General features: G+C 43.2%; 1 protein-coding gene across 1 annotated transcript; it reads right to left on the reverse strand.

Moving 5' to 3' along the window:
* Positions 1 to 5,274: 5,274 nt before the first annotated feature.
* LOC137306902 (probable G-protein coupled receptor 139) lies at positions 5,275 to 10,221 on the reverse strand. Its single transcript, XM_067976288.1, has 2 exons — positions 10,152 to 10,221; positions 5,275 to 6,185 (listed from the first exon to the last, which is right to left on the reverse strand). Exons 1-2 carry the CDS (start codon positions 10,219 to 10,221, stop codon positions 5,275 to 5,277), a joined length of 981 nt encoding a protein of 326 aa, XP_067832389.1.
* Between the last annotated feature and the right edge of the window lie 2,080 nt (positions 10,222 to 12,301).

Raw genomic sequence — 12,301 nt, forward strand, 5'->3', positions numbered from 1 at the left:
ATTTGACAAGGTACCGCATGGTAGGTTGTTACATAAGGTTAAATCTCATGGGATCCAAGGTGAGGTAGCCATTTGGATACAAAATTGGCTTGACGACAGAAGACAGAGGGTGGTTGTAGAGGGTTGTTTATCAAACTGGATGCCTGTGTCCAGCGGTGTGCCTCAGGGATCGGTGCTGGGTGCGCTGTTATTTGTTATTTATATTGATGATTTGGATGAGAATTTAGGAGGCATGGTTAGTAAGTTTGCAGATGACACCAAGATTGGTGGCATTGTGGATAGTGAAGAAGGTTATCTAGGATTGCAACGGCATCTTGATAAATTGGGCCAGTGGGCCGATGAATGGCAGGTGGAGTTTCATCCATAAAAATGTGAGGTGATGCATTTTGGTGGATCGAATCGGGCCAGGACCTACTCCGTTAATGGTAGGGCGTTGGGGAGAGTTATAGAACAAAGAGATCTAGGAGTACAGGTTCATAGCTCCTTGAAAGTGGAGTCACAGGTGGATAGGGTGGTGAAGAAGGCATTCGGCATGCTTGGTTTCATTGGTCAGAACATTGAATACAGGAGTTGGGATGTCTTGTTGAAGTTGTACAAGACATTAGTAAGGCCACACTTGGAATACTGTGTACAGTTCTGGTCACCCTATCATAGAAAGGATATTATTAAACTGGAAAGAGTGCAGAAAAGATTTACTAGGATGCTACCGGGACTTGATGGTTTGACTTATAGGGAGAGGTTGGATAGACTGAGACTTTTTTCCCTGGAGAGTAGGAGGTTAAGGGGTGATCTTATAGAAGTCTATAAAATAATGAGGGGCATAGATAAGGTAGATAGTCAAAATCTTTCCCCAAAGGTAGGGGAGTCTATAACGAGGGGACATAGATTTAAGGTGAGAGGGGAGAGATTCAAATGGGTCCAGAGGGGCAATTTTTTCACTCAAAGGGTGGTGAGTGTCTGGAACGAGCTGCCAGAGGCAGTAGTGGAGGCGGGTACAATTTTGTCTTTTAAAAAGCATTTGGACAGTTGCATGGGTAAGATGGGTATCGAGGGATATGGGCCAAGTGCAGGCAATTGGGACTAGCTTAGTGGTATAAACTGGGCGACATGGACATGTTGGGCCGAAGGGCCTGTTTCCATGTTGTAAACTTCTATGATTCTATGATTCTACCTGGACTAGGGTCCCACAGGGATTCCATAATAGTGGGGGAATATTCCACCAGGTCCTGAGTGATATTCTCTCTGAAGTGTATTTAAACGAGTACATCAGTACCATTCTTCAGTATGTGGATGATTTCTTCATTGTGTCCACCATGGCGAAGTGATACGTGGGGCGTTGCTGAAGGTGTTGGAAGTGCTGAAAGAGGCGTGGCTAAAGGCGAACCCGCAGAAGGCTCAAATAGGGCAAAAGGAAGTACAGTACTTGGGTTATTTGATTAGGAAAGGGGGAAGGGCGATGCCGTTGGGCAGGAAATTAGCAATAGGAAACATGCCTAGTCCCACAACAGTCAGCCAATTAGGAGAGGTAATGGGGCTGTTCAACCCCATTTTGTAGATAAATTTAGCGAACTGGCAAAGCCTAGAGAGGGTCGGACAGTGACCAGTGGAATGGGGACGAGAACAAGAGGAAGCATACGATATCCTAAATAGAGCACGGGTATCGGCATTGCGAACTCCTCCTCACGGGTCCCCTTTCCATGTATTCACAGGAAACGAGAAGCAATTTTACAATGCAGTTGTAAGCCAAGACTACGGGGATAGGAAAAGACCGGTAACATGCTCTACCAAGGAACCGCAGGTGGTGGGAGGCATGCCGTGATGTGTGGCCGCCTTGGACCTTGCAGCTTTGGGAAAGACTGGGCCCCCAACAATGAGGCGTCGAATGGGAGTGGGCCGAGGTAATCCATGGAAAACACCGTGTGAGGTTCAATATGGACAGATAGGAAACCGAGCCATGGATGATTTGGCCAAGTGTCGGGGTAGGGATACGAACACAGGAATTAAGAGACGGAGTAGGTCATTCGGCCTCTCGAGCCTGCTCTGACATTTGATAAGAACATGCCTCATCTGATTGCGACCTCAAACCTACTTTCCCGTCTACCTACTATAACTTTTGACTCCCTTGTTAATTAAATTAGGATGCATGTCTCACTAGTAGAGTAAGGTCACCTGCTAGGAAAATGGGATGTTTGTCTCACTGGTACAGTAAGGTCACCTGTCAGTAAATTTGGATGTTTGTCTCACTGCGATCGTAATGTCACCTGTCAGTAAATTGGGATGTTTGTCTCACTGGTACAGTAAAGTCACCTGTCAGTAAAGGGGATGTTTGTCACACTTTTACAGTAAGGACACCTGTCCTTGAATTGAGATGCTTGTCTCACTGGTACAGTAAGGTCAGCTGTCAGTAAATTGGGATGTTTGTCTCAATGGTACAGTAAGGTCAGCTGTCTGTAAAATGGGATGTTTGTCTCACTGGTACAGGAGGGTCACCTGTCAGTAAATTGGGATGTTTGTCTCACTGGTACAGGAAGGTCACCTGTCAGTGAATTGAGATGCTTGTCTCACTGGTACAGTAATGTCACCTGTCAGTGAATTGAGATGCTTGTCTGACTGGTACAGTCAGGAGACCGGTCAGAAAATTGGGATGTTTGTCTCACTGGTACAGTAAGGTCACCTGTCAGTAAATCGAGATGTCTGTCGCATTGGTACAGTAAGGTCACCTGCTAGGAAATTGCGATGTTTATCTCACTGATACGGTAAAGTCACCTGTCATAAAATTGAGATGTTTGTCTCAGTAGTAATGCTAGGAAAGCTGTCAGAAAAGTGGGATATTTAACTCACTGGTACAGTAACGTCACTTGTCAGTAAATTGGGATGATTTGTCAATGGTACCGTCTGGACACCTGTCTGGGAAGTTTGCCTCACTGGTACAGTAAGGTCATCTGTCAATAAATTAAGATGTTTGTCTCACTGGTACAGTGAGGTCACCTGTCAGTAAATTGAGATATTTATCTCACTGGTACAGTAAGGTCACCTGTCAATGGATGGGGAAATATTTCTCACTGGTACAGTAAGGTCACCTGTCAGTAAATTGGGATGTTCGTCTCACTGGTACAGTAAGGACATCACTGAGTATATTGTGATGTTTAACTCACTGGTAGAGTAAGGTCACCCTTCAGTAAATTAGGATTTATGTCTCACTGATACAATAAGGTCACGTGTCAGGACATTGGGATATATGTCTCACTGATACAGACAGGTCACCTGCCTGTAAATTGGGATGTTTGTCTCACTGGTACAGTAAGAGCACGTGTCTGGAAATTGGGTTGTTTGTCTCGCTGGTACAGTAAGGTGACCTGTTAGTAAATTAGGATATTTGGCTCACTGGTACAGTGAGTTCTTCTGTCAGTAAATTGGGATGTTTGTCTCACTGGTACAGTAAGGTCACCTGTCAGTAAAATGGGATGTTTGCCTCACTAGTACTGTAATTTCACCTGTCAGCAAATTGGGATCTTTATCTCACTGGTACAGTAAGAGCACTTGTCAGGAAATTAGGATATTTGCCTCACTGATGCAGTAAGGTCACCTGTCAGTAAATTGGGATGTTTGTCTCACGGTACAGTAAGGTCACCAGTCAGTAAATTGTGATGTTTGTCTCACTGGTACAGCAAGGTGACCTGTCAGTAAATTGGGATTTTTGTCTCACTTGTGCAGTGAGGTCACCTGTCAGTAAATTGGGATGTTTGCCTCGCTGCTACAGTAAGGTCACTTGTGAGTAAACCGAGATGCTTGTCTCACTTTTTCAGCAAGGTCACCTGTCACTAAATTAAGATGTTTGTCTCACGGGTACAGTAATGACACCTCTGAGTAAATTGGGATGTTTGACTCATTGGTAGAGTAAGGCCACCTGTCAGTAAATTGGGGTGTTTGACTCATTGTTAGAGTAAGGTCACCCTTCAGTAAATTAGGATTTATGTCTCACTGATACAATAAGGTCATGTGTCAGGACATTGGGATGTATGCTTCACTGCTAGAGAAAGATCCACTGTCGGTAAATTGGGATGTTTCTCTTACTGCTACAGTAAGATCACCTGTCCGGAAATTGGATTGTTTATCTCACGGCTACATTAAGGACACCTGTCAGTAAATTGCGATGTTTGTCTCACTGGTACAGTAAGATTCGTCTAACTTTTTCAGTAAGGCCACCTATCAGTAAATTGAGATGTTTGTCGCACTGGTTCAGAAAGGCCACCTGTCAGTAAACTGGAATATTGATCTCACTGGTACAGTAAGGTCACCTGTCAGTAAATTGGGATGTTTGTATCACTGGTACAGTAAGGTCACCTGTCAGTAAATTGGGATGTTTGTCTCACCGGTACAGTAAGGTCACCTGTCAGTAAATTGGGATGTTTCTCTCACTGGTACAGTAAGGTCACCTGTCAGTAAATTGGGATGTTTCTCTCACTGGTACAGTAAGGTCACCTGTCAGTAAATTGGGATGTTTGTCTCACTGGTACAGTAATGTCACCTGTCAGTAAATTGGGATGTTTGTCTCACCGGTACAGTAAGGTCACCTGTCAGTACATTGGGATGTTTGTCTCACTGGTACAGTAAGGTCACCTGTCAGTAAATTGGGATGTTTGTCTCACTGGTACAGTAAGGTCACCTGTCAGTAAATTGGGATGTTTGTCTCACTGGTACAGTAAGTTCACCTGTCAGTAAATTGGGATGTTTCTCTCACTGGTACAGTAAGGTCACCTGTCAGTAAATTGGGATGTTTGTCTCACTGGTACAGTAAGTTCACCTGTCAGTAAATTGGGATGTTTCTCTCACTGGTACAGTAAGGTGACCTGTCAGTAAATTGGGATGTTTCTCTCACTGGTACAGTAAGGTCGCCTGTCAGTAAATTGGGATGTTTCTCTCACTGGTACTATATGTGACCTGATAGTAAATTGCGATGGTTCTGTCGCTGGTACTCGAAGGACTCCTATCCGTAAATTGGGACTTTGTCTCAGTGGTACAGGAAGTTCCCCTCTCAATGGAATCTTTGGCTCACTGGTACAGAGAGATCACCAGCCCCTTGCCGGAACTCAACGCTGCTGAAACCACTGAATGATCTTATCTTTATATTAATGTTTTACAGAAGCCACGAAACCGTGAAATGTTTCCTGTTCCAATTTATTACTATTTCGAAAAAAACTATTTTTCGGTCCCAGACTGTTAACAGGTGAGAGCGGTTCTTATTTTATAATGCAGAATTAATAATGCAATTTATTATTTTCGTTGTGGTATTAATTTAACAATTTCATTCAGTGGATATTTAACTGCATTTTTTAACTCCTCTCTAAATTTACTCTGAATTGCTGCATAAATAAACGTATTGGTGCAAGAACTCAGAAGCTGAAGCATATTTCCGCTTTCTTGCAGAATAAATTTGGGATCACTGACGCTTTGAAAGTTGTAATCATTTGTAATTCGCACATGTAGGAACTGTATCACATACGTCAGCCACAACAGGATGAAACTGCCCGAGATGGTGAAGAGTAAAATGATGGACTTTCTCCGACTCTCCATCTCTGGGTCACTCTGAGTCTCTCCATTGCTGTGGGCCCGGAGTCTCCTGCGGGCTCTGCTGGCCGCGAGAATGTATCTGACGGTCAGAGCATTGAGCAGCAAAATCAGTAGGAACGGGGCACAAGGGGTTAAAATACGGTCGAACCAGTCATATGCTGTCCATACGGAAGAAGTATAACGGATTTCCTTCAGTCTGCAATACCATGGAACATTGTCAATTATGTAGATGGGCTCGTGTATAAAGTACCAGGGGATATTAGTTAAACAGCCCAGGGCACAGACCGTTCCTATTACTATGGCCGCCGTTTTCTCGGTGCAATATTTTGTTTTCAGTTTCTGACAACAAATGGCCACAAATCGATCAAAGGTGAACGTGACCGTTAACCAGACCGAACTGACTCTGGCTGCATAAGTTAGCGCAATGCTGACACTACATACTGGGGTGATGGACAGGAAACTTCCTGGAAAATAAATCCCACTGATTCGGTTTAATATCACCGCGGTGATAATGACCAGGAGATCCGTCACCGCCATAGACACCAGGTACCGAGTGATACATTTGGAGAGACCGCACCTTCCTCGGGACAGGATCACAATCGCCACTAAATTAGCTGCAAGAACGAGAGAGATGAGAATTTACAGAATAGTCTACAAGCAAAGATATCACATTGGCCAGAAATATATAAAGTTTCCAGCTTTGATTGTGTAATGATGAATAAAATAAATCAATGCGTAATATATAGATAAAAGATAATTAATTAAAAACCACACACTGGCTCAAAATTATCAACCACGCCTCGAGTTATAACTAATCTTCAATAAAATCATCCCTTAAAGCCAATCACAGTTTAGTTATTTATTAAATGAATTCAGCAATTGACTGATTTGTTGAAATCAATAATGCAGTAATTCTGAAGTGGAATTTGTTAATTTATTAAATTCAGACAGTTGTAACATAAAACTGGAATCCCAGTCAGCCATTGAATATGTTATTAAATCCGATACGAGAAAAGTATTTAGCCTAGTTGTGTATCATAGTAGGTACAGCACAGGAGGAAGACATTCGGCCCATCGTGCCTGTGCCGGCTCTCTGGAAGAGGTATCCCATTAGTCCCACTTCCCTGTTCTTTCCTCACAGCCCTGTAATTTTTTTCATCTTCAAGTATATTGAAGTTATTATTAACTCTGCTTCTGCCACCCTTTCAGGCAGTGCGTCCCAGATCATGTAGCTATGTATCATGAGCGGACTGAGACTGAGCAACGAGCATTAAAAACAAATGATCCGAATAATGTGCAGAAATGAGTGGTATTTATCTGAATGTCGTTATAGTTACTGCTGCTTTTTTTGTTCTGTTACTTGTGTTTTTCATTCAGGGGAGGAAAGAGTGGGAGGAATTTTTGAAATGTGTTCAGGATAACATTCTTAATCAGTACGTTTCTGGCCCAACAAGGAAGGAGGCATTGTTGGACTTGGTTCCAGGGAATGAGGCAGGCCAAGTCGGGGAGCATTTAGGGAGCAGAGATCATAGTATCATAAGGTTTAGAATAGCTATGGAAAAGGACACGGACCACTCTAAAGTAAAAATACTCAATTGGAGGAGGGCCAATTTCAATGGGATGAGAACAGATCTGGCCCGGGTTCGATGGAATCAAAGATTGGCAGTCAAAACTGTAATTGAACAGTTGGTGACATTTAAAGAGGAGATGGTTTGGGTACAGTCTAGGTACATTCCCACCAGGGGGAAAGGTAGGGCAACTAAAGCCAGAGCTCCCTGGATGACAATAGAGATAGAGAGTATGATGAAATGGAAAAAAAGGGGCAGATAAAGGACAGATATCAGGTTGGCAACACAAGTGAGAACCAGGCAGAATATGGAAAGTTCAGAGGGGAAGTGAAAAAAGAAATAAGAGGGGCAAAGAGAAAGAATGAGAATCGACTGGCGGCCATCTTAAAAGGGAATCCAGAAGTCTTCTACAGGCATGTAAACAGTAAACGGGTTGTAAGAGGAGGAGTGGCGCCGATTAGGGACCACAAAGGAGATCTACTCATGGAGGCAGAGGGCATGGCTGAGGTAATAAATAAGAATTTGCATCTGTCTTTACCAAGGAAGAAGATGCTGCCAGAGTAAAGGAAGTTATCGTTGAGATACTGCACAGGCTAAACATTGATAAAGAAGAGGTACTAGAAAGGCTGGCTGTACTTAAAGTAGATAAGTCATCCGGTCCGGATGGGATGCATCCTATGTTGCTGAGGGAAGTAAGGGTGGAAATTGCGGAGGTACTGGCCATAATCTTCCAAACATTCTTAAATACGGGGTTGGTGCCAGAGGACTGGAGAATTGCAAATGTTACACCCTTGTTCAAAAAAGGGATTTGTTAAAGGCAAATCGTGTTTAACTAACCTGATAGATTTTTTTGATGAGGTAACAGAGAGGGTAGATGAGGGCAATGCAGTTGATGTGATGTATATGGACTTTCACAAGGCGTTTGATAAAGTGCCACACGGTAGGCTTATCATGAAGATTGCGGCCCGTGGAATAAACGGGGCAGTAGCAACATGGATGCTTCACCAGTCTCTTCTCATAACTGAAGTCCTGCATCCCTGGAATCATTCTAGTAAATCTCCTTTGCAGTCTCTCTCAGGCCTTGACATCTTTCCTAAAGTGTGGTGCCCAGAATTGAACACAATACTCCAGCTGAGGCCCAACATGTACAAGCTTAGCATCACTTCCTTCCTTTTGTGCTCTATGCCTCTTTAATACAGCCCAGGATCCCACATGTTTTTTTTTAAACAGCTTTCTCAACTTGTCCTGCCACCTTCAAAGATTTGTGTATGTGCACCCCCAGGTCACACAGTTCCTGCACCCCCTTTAAAATTGTACCATTTAGTTTATATTGTCTCTCCTCATTCTTCCTACCAAAATTAATCTACTCTCTGCTTTCTGTCCCTTACCCAATTTTGTATTCACGCTGTCACTGTCCCTTTAATTCCATGGGCTTTAATTTTGCTCATAAGTCTATTATGTGATACTTTATCAAATGTCTTTTGAAAGTCCATATACACAACATCAATCGCACTACCCGCATCAACCCTCTCCGTTACTTCATCAAATAACTCAATCAAGTTCGTCAAACACGATTTTCCTTTAACAATTCCGTGCTGACTTTCACTTATTAGCTCTTACTTTTCCAAGTGCTAATTAATTTTATCCCAGATTATTGTCTCTAAAAGTTTCCCCACCACGGACATTCTGCTGACCAGCCTGTAATTGTTGGGTTTATCCCTCTCCCCTTTTTTGATCAGGGGTGTAACGTTTGCAATCCTCCAGTTCCCCGGCACGGTCCCCATATCTAAGGAGGATTGGAAGACTGTGGCCAGAGACTCCGCAATTTCCACCCTTACTTCCCTCAGTAACCTAGGATGCATCCCATCTGGACCGGGTGACTTTTCTACTTTGAGTACTGCCAATCTTTTAAGTACCTCCTCTTTACCTATTTTTATCCTGTCCAATATCGCTACTACCTCCTCCTTTACTGCTACAATGGCCGCATCCTCTTCACTACTGAAGACTGATGCGAAGTATTTAATACAAGAAAATATAAATTCCATTTAATTCGCAAAGCCGCTTCTGTGAATTGATGTCGCTTTCGTGTCTCATGATGTGCTCAATTTTATGACGGCCAGAAGACCACGTTTACGTCCTCTTCTTCCACTCACATTGTCTGAGGGCTCCTCAGTTCAGTGATGGGAATTGCATTGAACAGATCAGCAGGGTTTCTGCACTGTTGCTCCTGTTGGAGTTCACTGATTGTTTCACACCCGTTGTACATATTGGGAACATAGGAACAGGAATAGGTCATTCTGTCATTCAATTAGATCATGGCTGATCTGTACCTGTATCTTTTAATTAGATCATGGCTGATCTGTACATGTATCCTTTTAATTAGATCATGGCTGATCTGCACCTGTATCCTTTTAATTCGATCATGGCTGATCTGTGCCTGTATCCTTTCACTAGCCTTGGTTCCTTTCACTTCATACCCTCGCCTAACGAAATCTATATTTTTGACATGTTCAATTGATTCAGCCTTAGGTAGGGGGCAGTGGTGACTGGGGATTCCAGATTTCCAGTCCCCTTTGTGTGAAGAAGTGCTTTTTGGAATCACCCCTGAACGGTCTAGCACTAATTTTAAGGTTATGCCCCCTTGTTCTGGACTCCCCCCACCAGAGGAAAAGTTTCTCTCCATTTACCCTATCAAATCCTTTAATCTTCTGAAACACCGCAATTAGATCATCCATTAATCTTCTATATTCGAGGGAATACAGGCCTGGTCTATGCAACCTGTCCTCACAATTTAACCCTTTTATCCCCGGTATCATTCTGGTGAATTTGCACTGCACCACTTCCAGGGTCAATATTGCCTTCTTGAGGGGCGGTGCCCAAAACTGAATGCAGTATCTCCAGATGGGGTCTGACCAGAAACTACAGTCTAACTTCCACTGCTTTGTATTCCTGCCGCCTTGCGATAAAGGCTAACATTTCATTAGATGATGAATAACTGGCTGCAATACGTACCTGGAACAGCGATAGCTGCAAGGACAGTGTAGTAAATAGCGTAGACCGGGCCTCTGGGCGGGGCGTGCATTTTCTGTGAGAAGCAGTGATGACTGTCAGGGAACCCATACACACTCTGTTCATCTTTCAAAGGGTCTCTTATTATAACAAATGTTAACCCCCGAGAGACACAATTGGATATCACGATTAATGTTAGTTACAGTCATTGAGCAAACAGATTAGGTTACATCAGCAGTAATATTAGTTACAGTCATTGAGCAAACAGATTAGGTTACATCAGCAGTAATATTAGTTACAGTCATTGAACAAACAGATTAGGTTACATCACCAGTAATATTAGTTACAGTCATTGAACAAACAGATTAGGTTACATCAGCAGTAATATTAGTTACAGTCATTGAACAAACAGATTAGGTTACATCACCAGTAATATTAGTTACAGTCATTGAACAAACAGATTAGGTTACATCAGCAGTAATATTAGTTACAGTCATTGAACAAACAGATTAGGTTACATCACCAGTAATATTAGTTACAGTCATTGAACAAACAGATTAGGTTACATCACCAGTAATATTAGTTACAGTCATTGAACAAACAGATTAGGTTACATCAGCAGTAATATTAGTTACAGTCATTGAACAAACAGATTAGGTTACAGCACCAGTAATATTAGTTACAGTCATTGAACAAACAGATTAGGTTACATCACCAGTAATATTAGTTACAGTCATTGGATGTAAATGCAGTCGAATTTAGAATTATTTTTGATGCAATAGAATGAACAAAAATGTATTTTTCTGAGTATTAAAGAGAATCTTTATGTCCTTTAGGGAAGGAGGAAAACTGCTGCCCTCTCATGGTCCGGTCTATATGTGGCTCCAATCCCACACCAACCTGGTTGACTCTTACGTTCCTTCTGAAGTGGTCTAGCAACTCATTCAGTTGTGTCAAATTGTTAGAAACGAACAAAATAATAAAAACCGGACGGACCATCGGTTTGTGACCTTGGCATCGAGATCGGACAGGACAAAGACATACTCAGCTAAGTCGACCCAATAAAGTACTCCAAGACATCGAGTTCAGACAGGACAAAGGCATACCCAGCTGAGTCCACCCGGTAAAGGCCTCCTAGGGATTGAGTTCAGAAAGGACAAAGACATATCCAGCTGAGTCCACCTGGTAAAGGCCTCCTAGGGATTGAGTTCAGACAGGACAAAGGCATATCCAGCTGAGTCCACACTGTAAAGTCCACTTCGGCATCGAGTTCGGAAAGGACAAAGGCACACCCAGCTGAGTTGTCTCTCTAAAGTCCTCTTAGGCATCGAGTTCAGACAGGATAAGAGATACCCAGCTGTGTCCATCCTGTAAAGTCTTCCTGGGCATCGAGTTCAGACAGGACAAAGACATACCCAGCTGAGTCCACCCGGTAATGTCCTCCTAGGGATTGAGTTCAGACAGGAAAAAGGCAGGCCCAGCTGAGTCCACCATGCAAAGTCCTCCTAGACATCGATTTCGGACAGGCCAAAGGCATACCCAGCTGAGTCCTCTCTCTAAAGTCCTTCAAGGCATCGAGTTCAGACAGGATAAAGACATACCCAGCTGAGACCACCCTGTTAATTACTCCTAGGCATCCAGTTCAGACAGAACAAAGACATTCCCAGCTGAGTCCACACTGTAAAGTCCACTTCGGCATCGATTTCGGACAGGACAAAGGCACACCCAGCTGAGTCCTCTCTCTAAAGTCCTTCAAGGTATCGAGTTCATACAGGAAAAAGATATAACCAGCTGAGTCTACCATGTAAAGCCCACCAAGGCATCGAGTTCAGACAGGATAAAGACATACCCAGCTGAGACCACCCTGTATAGTCCTCCTAGGCATTGAGTTCAGACCGGACAAAAGCATACCCAGCTGAGTCCACCCTCCAAAGTTCTCCTAGACATTGAGTTGAGAAAGGACAAAGACATACCCAGCTGAGTCCACTCTGTAAAATCCTCCGGACGAACATCTGAGGAATTGTGCCAAAGTTGTGAGAGCAACAGCCTGATACACTCATACTCACAGAATCATACATTTCAGCCAATGTCGCATACTCCACCATTACCATCCTTGGGTATGTCCTGCACTACCGGCAGGACAGACCCACCAG

Source organism: Heptranchias perlo, chromosome X, assembly GCF_035084215.1.
Source record: "Heptranchias perlo isolate sHepPer1 chromosome X, sHepPer1.hap1, whole genome shotgun sequence".
Classification (NCBI taxonomy): Eukaryota; Metazoa; Chordata; class Chondrichthyes; order Hexanchiformes; family Hexanchidae; genus Heptranchias; species Heptranchias perlo.

Coding starts and splice junctions, on each gene's coding strand:
- LOC137306902 (XM_067976288.1), bottom strand. CDS start 10,221: ATGCACGCCCCGCCCAGAGGCCCGGTCTACGCTATTTACTACACTGTC. Junction 6,186..10,151: donor TGCAGCTATCGCTGTTCCAG/GTACGTATTGCA, acceptor TCGTTCTTGCAG/CTAATTTAGTGGCGATTGTG.